The sequence below is a fragment of the Lagopus leucura genome, unplaced genomic scaffold (genome assembly GCF_019238085.1).
Source record: "Lagopus leucura isolate 7727_CA_CO unplaced genomic scaffold, USGS_WTPT01 Super-Scaffold_100040, whole genome shotgun sequence".
In the NCBI taxonomy this organism is placed as follows: domain Eukaryota; kingdom Metazoa; phylum Chordata; class Aves; order Galliformes; family Phasianidae; genus Lagopus; species Lagopus leucura.
Genome location: NW_024962289.1, coordinates 1,348,874 through 1,365,852, shown reverse-complemented (window position 1 = coordinate 1,365,852; position 16,979 = coordinate 1,348,874). Strand labels below are relative to the sequence as shown.

At 42.3% G+C, this 16,979-nt stretch overlaps 1 protein-coding gene across 11 annotated transcripts in view; it reads left to right on the top strand.

Moving 5' to 3' along the window:
- TNRC6C (trinucleotide repeat containing adaptor 6C) overlaps nt 1-16,979 on the top strand; it is a 71,091-nt gene that overhangs the window by 49,546 nt on the left and 4,566 nt on the right. For 4 of the 11 annotated variants that reach the window (XM_042883747.1, XM_042883740.1, XM_042883739.1 and 1 more), the window contains 11 exons: nt 271-328; nt 535-680; nt 5,224-5,397; nt 6,655-6,801; nt 7,228-7,347; nt 8,582-8,665; nt 8,983-9,214; nt 10,810-10,977; nt 12,173-12,364; nt 12,513-12,656; nt 15,253-15,369. In XM_042883747.1, coding sequence (XP_042739681.1) covers nt 271-328; nt 535-680; nt 5,224-5,397; nt 6,655-6,801; nt 7,228-7,347; nt 8,582-8,665; nt 8,983-9,214; nt 10,810-10,977; nt 12,173-12,364; nt 12,513-12,656; nt 15,253-15,369 — 1,582 coding nt within the window. The remainder of the gene's footprint in view (nt 1-270; nt 329-534; nt 681-5,223; nt 5,398-6,654; nt 6,802-7,227; nt 7,348-8,581; nt 8,666-8,982; nt 9,215-10,809; nt 10,978-12,172; nt 12,365-12,512; nt 12,657-15,252; nt 15,370-16,979) is intronic. The other 7 variants (XM_042883748.1, XM_042883743.1, XM_042883750.1 and 4 more) reach the window with 4 other exon arrangements.

The window sequence follows — 16,979 nt, the reverse complement described above, 5'->3', positions numbered from 1 at the left end:
CCTCTTCTCCAGGCTGAACATTCCCAGCTCCTTCAGCCTCTCCTCATCAGCCCTGTGTTCCAGACCCCTCACCAGCTTTGTTGCCCTCCTTTGAACACGTTCCAGGGCCTCAATATCTTTCTTGCAGTGAGGGGAAAAGAAAAATACGTGTGGACGTTTGTGTCACTGAGTAAATATTAAATCCAGAACTATGATGTGTTTTCTCAGTTTTCTTTGAAATCTTATAAGCACGATGAGTTCTTGTCTTAATGTGACCCGTATTTTTGACAGAGAGAACCAGCGGAAGAGGCCTTGAAGAGCAACAATATGAATCTCGATCAGGCCATGAGTAAGTGTCTCTGCAACTGATTTTTTTTTTCCCTTTAATGGAAAAAAATACCCCAAATTCATGATTCTGAGAATTTGATCTTGTCCAGTTCAGCTGGATGACGTGTTTTTACTGAGGGCTTTTGCTTTTGTAAAAGGAAGCACTGATGCTGGCAAATTCACTGCCTTTGTGCCACCTTCTTGAATCCGTTTTCCTTTTCTCCTAAGGTGCTCTGCTGGAAAAGAAGGTGGAAATGGACAAGCGTGGAATGGGAGTGACCGACTATAATGGAATGGTCACCAAACCCCTTGGCTGCCGCCCACCACCAATCTCCAAAGAGTCTTCCATGGACCGCCCCACCTTCCTTGACAAGGTAGGTTCAGAAGTGTGAGTGTGGTACACAGGTTAAGACTGTACACTGGAGAAATACCACTGAATGCTACTGAATGCTTCAGGGTTTTAGAAAAGTCAGCAATGAGGAGCTGAGGTATTTTTAAGTCAAAGAGCAGACAGTCATAAACAGCTTCTCAGATGAGCTTCCTTTCCTGTGGTTGCATACAACAGATTTTCCAGCACTGTGCAATGAATGAGGAGGGTTCAGGCGTTAGTGGTGTCCAAGATTCAAAGTGCCTAAAGAACAGAATGTAGGGAAAAGTGCAGCCAGATCTTCAGTAGGAAATGGGAGTGACAACCTGACGCAGTGCCCTACAAATAACTCACCAAAACACCTCCCACCCAAAACTGTTCATCAGGAGTAAGCATTCTGTGGTGCCAGTCTTTATTTCATGAGTTATTTGAAATGTCTGTAGAAGTTTATAATATTTTATTTTTCAGTTGCAGAAAGCAGTGCCTTTTTTACGAGCTGTGCTGAAAGCAGCTCATTTTACATAAGCCGTTTAGAGGATGTGAGACAGGAATGATACCTACTCTTGTTAACAGACTGTATTAAAAACTTTATTGACCAGGAATAATCGTTCTTTCCAACTGTCCACCCTTCTTACAGTCTTTAAGTATAGCATTATGGTTGAAGTTAAGGTGTGAGCTGTGACAGATCCCAAGTGTTGTATTAAGAAAATCAGCACAGCAGTGCACTAGGACACTAGGCATCACTGTGTCCATCACAGCCTTGCTCCCTAACACGTCAGGTTTTACCTGGCTCTTCTTCTCTGCTTGCCACTTGAAATTCATCCTTAACAATACCCAACTATTTGTTTGTGTCCAGCCTCAATGAGTGTGTTAATTGAAAGATCCCTCTCATCATGGAGGTCACAGAATTAGTGCATGCATGCCAGCTAGCCTTTTCTTCTCTTGAATAGCAATATCTTGTGCAGTACATTTATTGCAGAAGGGAGGGGTGTGTTATATGCAGCGTAACACATAATTATGGAAACATATGTTAAACACAGGTATTGAGAAGGGAGTACTAGAATGATTAGTATTCATACAGCAAGTAAAATCTGTCAGTCTAGGCATAATCTGTCACAGTGACTTTAATATGACAGAGGAAATAATCCCAAACTATATTTGTTAGTGTTGAGCAACTTGCTAAGTGAATTAAACAAATAACAGCTTCTTCACTAAGAACAGATTTTTTTCCCTATGATATTCTCTCTGTATTTACATCTCATGACACTGGAGTAGCTCTTCTCCAGAGCCTTTTTGTCCTTCAGGTTAATGCTTCAGAGCACAAACCTGGAGCTGCCTCTCTTTCTGATCAGGTCATCGTTTCCGTGGTTGGTGCCACAGCTGCACAAAGCAATCTGGCTGACATTCCTCATTTTACCTATTGTCTTGCCCTTATCCTTTTCCTCAGCTTTAGTCTTCCATGAGTTATGCAAGGTTCTTCTTCAGGAAGTTGTAAGCTAGGTTACTGTGCTCACTGCTGCCTCAGTCAGCTGATTGTGTCAGCACTTAACTCATGTATTCTTTATTCTGTGTCAGTCTTTGGCACACAGTGCTTTGTTAATTGCATTGCTTTTTCAGGATATTATCTTATCTTGCTCTGTAACACCATAAAAAGAGAAAGGAGAAAATCCAGTGGCTTTGAGAAAACAAACATCCAGCCTAGCAGTACCCCGCTACGTGATCTCAACCATATTACCTTATACTTGGTGGCAAGCATGCTGTGCTTAGGCATCAGGTTTGCTTGAAGATGTTGTGTGATGTCTTCTGGAGACATCAGATCTGTAAGAAATGCATGTAAGGTGTTCCTGGCAGCATCCTGGAGGACAGCAGAAATGAGCCTCGTGTGTTTCATTGGCTCTTTTCTGAAACTGCCTGGGCTCAGGTACTGCTCTGGAGCACTAGAACTCAAGTTTGGTGTGTTTTATTTTCTCATTTACTTTGATCCTCTACCTTTTCTTTCTTATGCTTTCCCACATATCACCAGCATAGGATCCTGTCTTCCTTGGCCTGATGCTGCTTGCAAATATCCTCCCAAATTCTTGAGCATGTAGGAAATCCTCTCCTTGAAAATTAAGCCCCTCTTTCACTGTTGTTTTGGTCTTCAATCTGCTTTTTTTCTCTGTTGTTGAGGTGTAAAAGTCTCGGTGGTTGTTCACTGCCATCATGGTTTTCCACAAACACTCTACTTGCCTGCACTATTCTCTTGTTTCTAATACAGATATAGTGTTGGATTTTTTTCCAGCCGGTTCCTCCCATTCTTGTCCCACTTGTCATTCCCAAGAGTCAGTTTTTTTGCCTTTGGGATAGCAGATGAGGTACTTCATCCTTATACAGGACTGCTTTTTGAGGTCCTTCATTCATGAGGTGACAGTTGCTGTGGGCACATGGCTGCTGAGGGACCCAGGAATCCTCTGCTAAATTGTCCATAGCTCGTAGCACCAAAATGTCTTAACAGTGCTTGCATTCTGTCATATCTAGTACATGCATCTGTTGAGAGACCTTCCAGTGTCCTGAAAGTAGTGTTTTGTTGGGCATAAGGATGGTGCATTTTGTTCAATACGTGTAGAAGGAAATACTGCCTCTGGTAGCATTGTGCAGCTGTGTCAAGTCCTTTCCATGAAGCTAAATGCAGTGAAGGTATCACCTGGTCTGGATTGAGAGTGGCTGAATACTTGATGTGAAATGAATTGATTTCGGCCCCAGCTGTAGGGCACAGAGTTGTGCAGCAGTCTGCCTCTTGCATTAAGTTAAATTCAGAAAATCAAACCCAAGTGAATGCAAACAGTGTGTTAGAAACAAAACCAAAGACACGTGCTGTAGGTCAGCCGGAGAACGCGCTCAAGGTGATGGTGGTCTAGAGCAGAACAGAGCAGAAATCAGATGCCCGAATCTCTGACATGGCTGTTCTCCACCTCCCCCAGCAGTGCCTCATTCCAGAAGGAGGAAAAAGAATATCAGTGGGACAGTATTTGAGTAATCTGGGGCATGGGAGGGGATTGCATTGGTCTCTTTTGGTCAGTAGTTCTGTTCACAAAGGAAACAATGGCACCTGGAAGAGAGTGCACACAGAGCTTGAAATGGTTTTCACTTTAAAGAGAGAGGGGCAGAATTGGAAACACGTGTCTGTGATCAGAGCAGAAATCCTTGAACCTGTTACTGTCATGCAGGCTGCAGTTGTTTGTAGAGTGTGACTGATGTCCAGTAGAATGTAAAATATCTTGAGCTGAAAGGCCTTGGGGATATCATTAGAAAATGTCAGTGTCCCCCTAGGACAGTCAGATAGCATGTCAAGTGTCAGTGTGCCTGATAGCAGAGAAACTTTCTTTGCATCAAAGGAGAACTGTTGAAAATGCATTTCTCAAGATTATCTTAGGACATGAAATTTCCTGAGATCCGTGCTGCATGAGGTCGTTTGTTTGGGTATCTGCTATGAGGACAGGGCTGCTTTGCTAACAAAGGAGGATTGGATTTAATGACTGATCTAACCTAACTCCCCACCTGTACAAAGGCCTTTCTTTGCACTGAAAACATTGCTTGAAAAACACCAGTCTGGTACACTGCAAATGAAAGGGCTTTGCCTCTGCCTGCTTTTGGAGCCGCGCTTTGTACACCAGCACTGTTTGATGGTGCCTGCTGCAGGCTGCCCACACATCAAAGCCCAGCATGAGAGAGAGCCGAGTGCCCCACCGCAGTGCTGCCCACAGTGCTGCCTGCTAGACTGGGGATGATGGGATGTGCTGTATTTTCTGCTGTGCTGTTTGCCCCCCACGGGGGCTGCTTTATGTGCATCACATCCGTGTTCAGCCCTGCAGCCCCGTTAGGAAAGGGGGCTCCTTATGTGCCTCCTCCTGGGGGTTTGGGCAGTGCCTTCATGGCTTTCCTAGCACGGCCACACAGACAACATTGTCAGTACTGGTTTTAAGTATCTGTGCTCCGTGGGTGCGGTAGTGTTTCAGAGTGGATATTAATAAGTCACCGCTCTGAGAATATTAAAAGAGGCTCATGTGTCTGAGTTAGGAGAGGGGATTAATGCAAAAATGTTTTCTTACAAACAGAGCTGTGATGTGGAACCAAATGCAGGCTGGTGTCAGATTCATGTATCGAGCCTGTCAGGGTTAGCAGGAGCATTGCACTGCCTGTCTGTGCTCTGCTTTGGGAGTTCAGCAGAGTAATGCAGACCTCCCCAAACCCTGTGAGGTCTCTCCCCATCCCAGCGTTAGCGAGGGGCTGCCTGGGGCTCTGGATGGCTCGAGCCTCCTTTCCTGCTGGGAGGTGGAAGAGGGTGGTTGTGCATTTGTGGATTAAGTGTGACAAAGTAAAGAAAAACAGTACCTTAATGCTGTTTCTCTTTCTCTTCTTCCTTCACCCCATGCTTTTCATTTCCATCATTCATACCTCTTTTTTTTTTTTTAATATACACCCATTTTTGTTTTTTTTTACCCATCCACGCCCCTTTATATTCTCATGGGCAACTGTTCTGTGTGCTGCTCACTCCTGGGCACTGCACGCAGCTCACCCTTTCTTTCTCCAATCAGGATGGCGGCCTAGTGGAAGAGCCCACTACTTCACCATTTTTGCCTTCACCAAGCCTGAAGCTCCCCCTTTCAAACAGTGCACTCCCTAATCAGACCCTGGGCGGGATTGCCTCAGGGCTGGGCATGCAAAACTTGAATTCTTCTCGACAGGTAAGGCTGTTCAGAGAGGTCACAGCTTGAGTTGCGGCACTCAGACTCGCAGCTTGCACCTGTCCCTTCCCCTTGGAAATGGGGCTTTGAACTGAAAATGCACACAAACTCTTTGTTCACTTGAAATATCAGTGAAGAAGCTACCTGCTGTGTAAACATTTCATGTTATTGGACATAAAACAACTGCTTGGTTGTAATTAGCCTACTAATTACACGCATGCATTGAGAAGACGCTGTAGCGTTATGGATTTATACCAGCAAACCCCGATGTAGCTCAACCTTGATTGATGTGAGGTTTCTTTTTTGAGGCACTGCTAATTGTCACAGACTTTAAGACAGAGACATTGCTCCGATTCATCCTTCCTGGCTAGAGTAATTATTCAGTGATGAGATGGGTGAGAAGTGATGCGGTTTTATTTATTCATGTCATAAATGTCAAGGCAGCTCACAGCTTTGACAGGTGGTAGGAAAGGAGCCGAGCTTTCTCTGGTCAAACGCAGCATCGTGCAGGAGGGAAGTTTTGGCCCCTGGATAGAACTGAAAGGACAGGAGAAGGGAGAGGAGGTGAAGGGGAAGATTCGTAAACACAACGAGATGGAGAGGTCATGGACTGCTCTTGTTTGTGTGGAAGTTAATTTTGCCATATGAATTGAAGTACTAGTTAAAATAAGAAAAAAAAAAAAATATATATATATATATACATATATTGTTCTGTTGTGGCTTCTATTATGCATATTCTAAGTTAGTTTTCTAAAGGCAGTACTTGTTCAGCACTTAAAACCCATTACGCATATCAGAAGAGAAGGCAGCTCTAATAGCACATCTATTATCAGTGGGTTTGTAAAATGAATATGTATAAAAACTTCTAGATAACCTAATGGTTAGAATGTGAGTTCAATTACTTCATTATCCTGTTTTCTTGCATAAATACAAATATTTTTGTGAGTACTTTTCACTGTTCATCTTGTGACCTCCAGCCTTATGCATCCTTATAAAAGAGGTCTTCACCTTCAGCTGCCTTTTGTTCTGCCACCTGTACAAAGTTCTGGCAGGTTTGGGGTGTTGTAGGATGTATGGCAGTGCTTTCAGTGCCTGATTCTGAGCCTTATTATCAACAAGGCCTCTCCCAGAACAGTCCTGGATTCTTTATCTGTGCCAGTCACAGTCACTGGGGATAAAGGCTGCATGGATAAGGAACTCTGAGCTTCTGTGTTGAGTGAAGCGTTTCAAGGTCGATGTCTTTCTTGTCCCGTTCAGATACCGAGTGGCAATCTGGGTATGTTTGGCAATAGCGGAGCAGCACAAGCCAGGACCATGCAACAGCCGCAGCAACCGCCAGTGCAACCTCTTAATTCATCCCAGCCTAGTCTTCGTGCTCAAGTGCCTCAGTTTCTATCCCCTCAGGTGAGATGGAACTTCCAGTCTTATGTTCTCCCTTTTCCTGGAATTCTCCTGCGTGCTTTCTCCCCTGCACACTCTGTGATATTCCTGAGGCTCTGCAGCCATTAAGCATGTTACATGGTGAAATGTTCTTCCCTGGGTGCTCTGTTATCTGTATGTGCAGATTCTCTCGCTCCTTTTTGCAAAAGGCAGTGTTCCTAGAAAGCTGAGGACTTCATTCTCTTTTTTTCTTTTACCTTCTGTAAATACAAGTGTGAGTGTTGTTACTAAGACCTACTTAGAGCCTATTGGTATTTTTTTAATGATTTATTACACAATTATACAATAGTAATATTATTCAACTGATGCCTTGTGACTCTTTCTTACATCTTACACAGCTACCAGTGTTAAAAGTGAATATACAGTGCTTAATACACTGCTCTTCCTTAGGTTCAAGCACAGCTTTTGCAGTTTGCAGCAAAAAACATTGGTCTCAACCCTGCACTATTAACCTCGCCAATTAATCCTCAGCATATGACGATGTTGAACCAGCTCTATCAGCTGCAGCTGGTAAGTGTGAAAACCTGGCAAGTAAGCTCTAAATGTGAATGGAAGGCATGAAGGTAAAATGAGAGAATAGCAGCTAAATCTTTAAATGGACATGGCAGATATTTAAAGCAATTAGATAGTGATTTCCTTGGAAAAGAAACAAAACCATGGTTTTTGCCTCAGGCTTTGTGGAATAATTATCCTTTACAGCATATCAGGGGAACTAAAAAGTCTTGTTGCAACTGTATATTATCAAACAGCACTAAATCTGCCTGTTACAGTCAAACATGTGCAACTCATTGACCAACTGGGAAATTAGTGTCACAACATAACAAGACAGAAAGCTTGGCAACTCACCTGAGTTACGTAAGAACTGCATTCATTACCTCAGTAAACAATAAAGTGTGTGGTGCATTTCTTGTTCTTAATGGTATGAATGTTGATCACGCTGCAAGGACTGCTTGCTTTTGGAAAGTTGTGTATCTTTGCTACATTTGCAAATATATGTTTTATTTAATCATATATTATAGGTCTCTTTAAAAGTTATATTCTGTGCCAGCAGTTCGTTAGTGTTTGCTTGTATTAAATATATAAAATTGTGGTTGACAGACCACCTTCATTACTGATGTCATGTGCTAGTCTAACTCTTCTCTTAGTAACAAGATTTGGTATTTCATGTCTGACTGTATGTCCCAGTTTTGAGAAGCACAGCTCTGATCTCATGCCATGACATTGGTTGGACAGTACAAAGCTACTTGGGAAATACCTGTACAGAACTCCTTTGGATTTCGAATTCAGATGATTCAGGGAAATTATACCTTGCCCAGTGAATGCCATTAAAGTTATGGGATTTTTCTGGAGTAAAGTCACACAGCTGATGGAATGCAATGTGCTATCAGAATAAAAAGACTAATACAAAATAACTGTTGATATTTACCCAATTTGGATAACTTTATATTTTATTTTGTCCTTTGTTTGGCACATTTTTCAGAAGGGAAGCACGTTCCTATGCTGAATGAATCCATATTGCTGGTGAAGTTACTCAGTAGCCTGTTTGATTTAAAGAGAAACAGTGCTGAACTTAAATGCATTTTGTAATACGTTCTTAACAAGATCGTTACATTTGCTTCGTTGTGTGTTTTCAGAAAACTCCAATGCTTCTTCCCTATTGTGTATCATACCAGATCAGCTCAGGCAAGTTTGTTAGGGTTCTTGTATATGTTAGAGTCTCTGACCTCTGGTTTCCGTCCCGTAGGCGTACCAACGTTTACAAATCCAGCAGCAGATGTTACAGGCTCAGCGTAATGTTTCCGGACCCATGAGACAACAGGAGCAGCAAGTAGGTTTGGCTGCCAATTCAATTCCATCATCAGAGTTTGGCTTGAAAAGCTTAAAGAGATTGAACATGATACCAAACCAGTTAGAGCTTCCTTAGGAACAATAATATAGTGCATGTTTGAGTACTGGGAGGCGAAGAGTGCTGGGGGGATAAAGCTACTTACTTCACAGCTCTCAGTTATTGGAGGAAAGCTCTTCAGCACTTAATTCAGTCAATTTTTATTTGTAAAGAGATCTATCTAAGGGTAGAGAAGGGCATAAGAAATCTTAAGTCATTGCGAATTGAGCAGTTACTGATCTGTTCTCCTTTGTTGCCAGGTTGCACGTACAATCAATAACATGCAGCAGCAGATCCAGCAGCACCAGCGCCAGCTGGCCCAGGCCCTGCTTATGAAGCAGCAGCCTCCCCCTCCACATCTATCTTTGCACCCCTCTGCAGGCAAATCAGCCATGGATAGCTTTTCACCCCATCCCCAGGCTCCCGGCCTTCCTGACCTGCAGACCAAAGAGCAACAGTCTTCACCGAACACCTTTGCTCCTTACCCTCTTGGTATGTGTTCCTCCTCAAAGCACTTCCATATGCAGAAGGCAGAGGGAGTGTTTGTCATTATTTTATCCTCCAGTACGAGCTCTACAGTATAATAAATACAAAATAAATGTGTATTAAATATTGTTGAAATGCCTAAACAAAACTGTGGCTTTGATACCAGTGATCTGTGTGCTTTGCAGAACAGAAGATTTGCTAATTACTTATCTAGGTACATAGCCCTGAATGTGAATTTAATACTAAAATCTAAGACGAACAAATATTATCTACGAACAGTCACTTGAAATCTCCTTTCCACTCTAATCAGCACTGGTGAATCATCAGCTTTGGTCAGTGTATTTCAAGACAGATCCAGATGGGTTTGATGGAATGCAGTGTTGTGGAGATGATTGGATGTTTTGAAAACATGGCTGCTGAGTTTAAAATGCAATTGTTTGGCCAATTTAAAGGCATGATTCAAGAGACATCTTCAAAAACATAACAGCTAGCTTCTAAGAAGTGGTACGTGCACGTTGTTAATGCAAGAAATAATCAACTTGTGTTGGATAAAAAGAGATCCTTAAACATTAAGAATCGTTCATTTGCTCCATGGGAAGTAGGATACTGGAAAAAAATTGTCCAGGAAGTTTGTGAAATCTTCTTCACTGGGCATTTTGTGGTAGGTGATACACAGATCCGTGTCCAAAGAAATGTACTCAGAGCCTTGAGATGGTGACAGTAAAACCCCTGAGACCTGTTCTTCATGACTGTGTATGCTATGGACTTTATGAAGTAGGGGAATTAATGTAATAATCTCTTTGTGCCTCTGTTCATGCAGTATATGATAGAATTGCCAAGTTTTGTCTTCCATTCAGAAGTTAAGAAGGTGGTTATCACCACTATGGGGAGCTGTTACAGCAGGGAGCATCAGAAGGCAAAAGAATTTGCAGAGTGTGAGAGGTTCTGACTGTATCAGCTTCCTGAGATCTGCGAACGTGCAGGATTGTATATCAAAAAGGGCCCAGATCTGTGTCACTGAAACAGATTAAAATGAATCCCTACTTATATATTATACATATACTTTCTGAAAACCATTACTTCTGTGAATATATTCGCATAGTTGAATACCTGCGCCGACAAGAAGCAGCTCTCTGTGTTACCTTTGAGTTAATTACTTGAAGATCTTTTAAACGTTGCCAGCAAAACAGAACAGCAGACATCACAGGAGGACGCTGGTGAGACATTCGGAATACTTTGGCTCAGCAGTGGAATGTTGCAAATTCTTCACTGGTTTAAACTTAGCATTCCAGTGCATTCTTTGAGAATGCCTTTTGTGGGACAAGGAGAGAGACTGCAAGTAGAAATACCAACAGATATAAAATATATCCCTACCTTTTTATTTTTTTTTCCTTTTAGCAATACTTTAATATTTTCTGAATTCTTAGGGGTGTTATTCTAAATTAATGTTCTGAGAGCAGATTGAAAACACGCATATTGAATCTCTGTATAAATGTCTAAAAAGACATATTTAATAATTCCTTTAGCTGGATTGGTAAGCAGAGACACCTTCTTAAATCCTCCAGTGTATCAGGGATGTCTAACGACCTGTTTTCCTTCAGCTGGACTGAACCCGAACATGAATGTAAATAACATGGACATTACTGGTGGTTTGTCAGTGAAGGACACTTCTCAGTCCCAGTCTCGCCTTCCTCAGTGGACACATCCCAACTCAATGGATAATCTGTCTAGTGCTGCTTCTTCTCTTGACCAGAACTCCAGCAAGCACGGTACGTCCTGCTTAGTTTCCAGGTCGGTTTGGCTTTTTGGGATTTGAGTCACATTGCAGTTATCAATCTTTTCCCATTTTGCTCATTTCTTTGAGTGCTGGTAAGTAGTACAGAGCACCCTTTAAGACATCTTTAAGATTTCTGTAGCCATGTTGAAATTCCTGCACATAGAACTTCTTACAGGCAGACCTTTCTGGTTCTTTTGTTCAGGGAATTTTACTGCTGGGAACTTGGAGTTCAAATAAAACAAGTCATTAGTGTTTGCAGCATGTGCAAGTATTATGTTAGAACACGATGCTCTGTTAACTCTCTTGTATCCTGTTTTTTATTATAAGCAGTGTGAATTATTGCTCTTTCACAGTAGTTTCTTCTTTTGCAAAAAATAAACTGTAGATACTCTACTGCTTATGCCCAGTTGTCGATATTTCAAATCACAGAAACATGGAATGGCTTAGGTTGGAATGGGCCCTAAAGGTCATCTAGTTCTTCTCCCACTGTCGGCACATCTGGGATTGCCCTGAGCCCAGTGCAGCAGCACCTTTGCACGTGGCCTTGTTGAACCTCATTAGGTTCTCATATGCCCACTTTCCAAGCCTGCTCAGGTCCCTCTGAGTGGTAGCTCTTCCTTTCTATTGTGTCAGCCACACCACTCAGCTTGGTGTCATCAGCAAAGTGCTGAGGGTGCACTTGATCCCACAGAGATGTTGAAGAGCAGCGGTCTCAAGATGGTTCCCTGCGGGTCCCCACTTGTGGCTGGCCTCCACTTGGACACAGAGCTGTTGACCAGAGCTCTTTGGATGTGACCATCAACCCATCCCTGCTTCAACTGCCTGTACTTCTCCTTATCCCTCGGTTTGACCAGCAGGGCATTGCTCTGCTGTGCTGTCAGTAGCAAATACCTGGGGAGTGGCAAGAAGGGGACGTGCCTGCAATGATATTCTGTAACGTGCTGCCTCAGCAAATTCCTATTTACCATCACTATGATTATTTGAATTACTCTCCTTCTGGCAGTAACCCGAGTTCCCTTGGCTAGCTTGAGAGTCTGGATCTTACCAGCCGTGTACTTCATAGGTATAATTCTTAGGTTTCAGAGGCTGTTGCTTATTGTGTTTATATTTTGTTACTTACTGGTGAAATCCTGTTCCCCAAATGAGTCCAGCTCCTAACCAGAGCCTTTCCATTTCATTCACTACAGGTGCTATTCCTGGAGGTTTGAGCATTGGTCCTCCAGGAAAGTCCTCCATTGATGACTCTTATGGCCGCTATGATCTGATTCAGAACAGTGAGTCGCCTGCCAGCCCACCTGTAGCTGTTCCTCACAGCTGGTCACGTGCCAAAACTGATAGTGATAAGATCTCCAATGGCTCCAGCATAAACTGGCCACCAGGTAACAAAATGCAGAGCATTTGTGTTCATCTGATGTCATTAAAGTGCATTCTGCATTGCATTTATTGAATCCCTGTGCCTGCTGATAGGAAGAATTAAACTTGGTAGAACTGTGACTTAATGTCTTGTTTTTATTATATTTGGAACAGAATTTCATCCAGGAGTGCCATGGAAAGGACTACAGAATATTGATCCTGAAAATGACCCTGATGTTACTCCTGGAAGTGTTCCAACAGGGCCTACCATAAACACCACGATACAGGATGTTAATCGCTATCTTCTCAAGAGTGGAGGTAAACACACGCATTACTTTCACATCTGTATTTACTTTCTTCTTTCCAACAAAGTTGACTTCCTATAATATGAGTGTAGGATGTTTTTTGCATGTAATCCTTATCTACAGAAGCCTCTGCTCTGAACTTTCACTCACAATCCAGAAACACACGATATGGGACTGTGACGTTCCTGGTTTTCCTTGGGAATGCAAATATTTTTATGTTGAGAAGGGCTGCAAGATGTAACATAAACTTTTGTGGTCACTGGAAGTTTTTATAACATATATAATTCCTACCAATTTGTTTTGAACAAGATTCTTCTCTCCATTCTGACCAAGCCCCTGCACTTCAGGAAATACTTAAGAAGTCACAATAAAAAAGTTCCACAGCTGTGGAGGCAGCAGGCTTCTGTCACATGTAATTGTGGCTTTGTTAGGAGATCGCTCGGGAACATAAATTAGAGCTGTTCTATCCCCAAAACCATCAAAGAGAAAGAAAAGGGGAAAAAAAAAACCAACAGGATTAACTTGTAAACTACAATTTCTCAGTGCTATTTCCATTCCCTTTGTCTTGGCAGACAGAACTAGAAGTATTCTGTAAGAGAACAGTAAACCACTGGGACTATGCAGCTTACTAGCTGGATGTACTGGAAGGGGATCGTAGGAAAGATGGCTCAGTTTGATTGTGATCAGTGTGCCTTAATAGGCAAGTTCTGTATACTCTATTAAAATAAACACTATTATGGACAGGAGTATTATAATCAGGCTGTCAAGAAGGAGCTGTCAGGATTTGGTTATGGTAGATAGCTACGTCTGTGATACCTGCAAAGCTCCTAAGTCAGAATTCAGTCAGAAACTGGTTTCCAGCTCTGGAATGTGTTAGCTCAAGTGAAGGGATGTGAAATACGAGGGAGGAGGGTTTTCCACAGCCTTGAGTGATTTTGAGTTGCCTCTGAGATGTTCCTTGTGCAGGTCGTCTTTGCAGAATGTAGGTGTACATCAGCTCTGTATATAATCTGTCTGTGGAATGAAGAAATAGTTGCTCCACTTGTAGAGGGTCAATATAGATGGTCTTTGCAGAATAAACAGTCTGTTGGGAGACAAAACCCCATGAAAAGCAGTGGCTGCTGGGGGTCCATAATATGCTTCTTTACCCTGTTGGCTTTTTATCTTTCTAAATATGAAAAATATAATTCTAATGCAAAGTGTAATTGCTGAGTTTGTTTCTTTATGCTCACGTAACCTGGGTGTTTGTTTCTGTCCTTGCTGGTACTCCTTCAAACGAGATGAGGATTTTCATGACATCCTGCCAGGAAGAGGCTCTTGGAGTTCTGCATCTTGAATGTGGCGTTCACAGCTTGTATTAATAGAGCTGAAATCCCTACACAGGGTTAGACTGGGGCTGCTACACAGAACAGTTAGGCAACACCAAAGTGTTGGGTTTGGTGGTTGTTTTGCCCTGGTTTTTAATGATGCTTTAGTTATGGGCAGCCAGGGCTGCTTTCAGCTCTTTGGGCATATGGGGCTCTGAATCTAGTGTAATTGCTTGACCCCCAGCCTCCCTCAGGGATGTCTGTGTGGGGAATAGATTATTTCCAGAGGGGGTCTTAATAGGGAGTTATTTTGCATGAGTCTGATGTCTGTATGTGCATCTCCAGGAGCACAGTGAGTCTGGATAAGGTGAGGTTGCATTGGTTTCTGTTCCAGTTGAGTATTCGTAGCCCTTTGGACTTTTGTTGATCTGTGAGGGTCAAGATTGCCCTTTAATTTCCTCTGTTCTGCCCCAGTGGACCACTTTGTCTTCTTCCAAAGAGCTCTCCTGTCTTTCTTAGTCAGGTAAAGATGTTTCAGTATCACAGTGCACCTGCATATGTCAGGAATGATAAGTCACCTGGGATACATACTTAATTTTGTTGCTGGCTAGAGAGAATATCTGCACTTCTTCTGGTCTTTATAATGAACATATTTTATTTTATGTTCAGTTTCTTTCATTTACTGCCAGGAAGGAAATTGTGTGTATGCTTAGATAGCTGCTCAGATTGTAAATGATTTACCAAGATGGTTTCAGGCTATTTTGTTTAATGTTATTAGTTTGAGAAGAGTTTGCTAAAATATATCCTTGCTTTACTGAAAGTCTGCAAAAATCTAAAGATGTTTGTGGGCATTAGAATATAGGAGAAGTGCTTACCTCAAGTAATTTAGGACGAATCACCCGTGGTAAGAGGTTAGTTTATCATATACGTTTATGTTCATCTGTAGTGGTCATTGCTCAAGTCAGCCAGTGAAGCACCCTCATAAATGGAGCCTGTTCCTCGAGTCTGAACAGTTTAATGCTGATTTTTGTTTAGTTGTGTGTCTTAAAGGAAATGCAGAATTTATCTTCTGCACAGGCACTAATACATGTACTGCCGTGCCAGCTTTCTTTTCTCTTCTACTAAAGACTTCTGCTTCCCCTTCTCATGCTTTCTGTAACATTTCATTCCTAGACTTCAGAGACCAGGCTGATTAAGGAAAATGCCTTGCATGGTTTGTATTTGCACATAATAGATTTGCTTATGTCACACCAAACACCATTATGCCCATCTTTCTTAGTTGCTTCTCTGCTGGTTCTGCAGGGTCATCCCCAACATCATCTCAGAATGCCACGCTGCCTTCATCGAGTGCCTGGCCGCTTAGTGCCTCCGGCTACAGTAGCTCTTTCAGCAGCATTGCATCCGCACCTAGCATTGCAGGTACGAAAATGGCCTTTCTACTTTCACATTTCTCTGCATTCTGAGAAAAAAAAGGCCCTAGAAAGTGCTGTCTGTGGTATTACAGTAGTGCTGCTATAGGCAGAAGCACGCTTTGTAGTCCTGCGCGAGGTAGGCAGCATTTCTGGAGGCTCAGTTGGGGGGCACTGTATGGTATGCCTGGAGGTGTGCTAAGGAAAATGTATTTGTTCCACTTGATGCCAAATGCCATTGCTCTGTGTTGGCATTCAGGTGTCTTAATCTATTTCCACTGCAACTTTGTAGAGAAGCGTTCTGTTCTCCAGCAACAGAGTTACTGCCAAGGTCCTACACCCTTCCAGTGAGAGCTGATGTGATTTTTTTGTTCACACATTTGCTGCTAACTGTAAAATATCTTCAGCTTGGGAGAAAGTTTGGTTGTACCTCAAGGAGGATGCTCTGCCTGGGAATGGGGGTTGGAATTGGGGCTCTGTCTATCGAGGAAAGCTTCCTCAAGAGTAAATGCTCTTAATGTGTTCCCTTCCTTAAGGAGAAATAAACGAGTAATACGTTCTGAGCTTTTTCTCCTTGCAAATAATAGAAAACTGGCTATGTAAATATCCTGTTTGTTCCATTATAAAAACGTGTAGGGTCCATTGCATGGATGGTATTACCATTTTCTTGTCTAATTAGTGAAGAATCTCCACTTCTTTGAACAAACGAAGCCGCAGCCTCCCGAGGCATCGTGCAGGTTGCAAAGCAAGAAAAGTTCTGTTTGAAATGCTTTGCTTCACTGAAAGGAAAAGGGATGGCTTGCTTTCCTGTATGTGCCATGCATTCCTGCTCTGTTTACTTGTATTTTTTGCAGTCTCATCTAATCTTTGTGTTAACCCTATGAGAATTAGTGACATAGCAACATCTAACCTGTGCATGCATCGTGTGCTGTGTTGCAGGCTGAGCTGCTCTGAGTTCTAAAACTCAGACTTTCCTCCTTAACCACCACGTTTTTCCCCCCTCGTTAATGTCACCATCATCATGGTTCAATTATTTTTGTCGCTACAACTCACAAGAAGTGGGAGTGTGCTTACTCTTCCACTTAAATTCCTGTGATTCAATATGAAATCATGGAGCTGGATGATAAACAGAGGCAGTTTTGAGATTGTATGTAACAGAGGCTGTGATTTGGTGACTGGTAAATTGGTGCTAGGGCTCCTAACACAAAAGCTTCTACAACTACCTGCCACACAGGTGAATAAGGGATTTTGGTTCAGCATCTTCATCTTCAGTCAGGTTTGTGCAACTCACTGCTGAACACTACTGCTTATTCTTAGCTTTGTTTTAATGACTTTATAAAGCTCTGATGGGACAGGAATGGTACTGAAGTAGTTTAAAAACTGATAGGAGAAGTAAACTAAGCAGTGAGAAGTTACAGATTGTGATCTGCTCCACTCTCCTGGAGGCTTTCACATTATGTATGTTATTTGAATGTTCAGAGACACAATTTGTATTGGTCTTTGATCTTTGAAATGTTCATAGCATATGAGAAGAACGTATGGAAATGCTGCTTTACAGTATATAAAACGAGTTGCACAGAAAAAAAAAGTGGTTACGTTCTGTTAAACCTTTGAAAGATA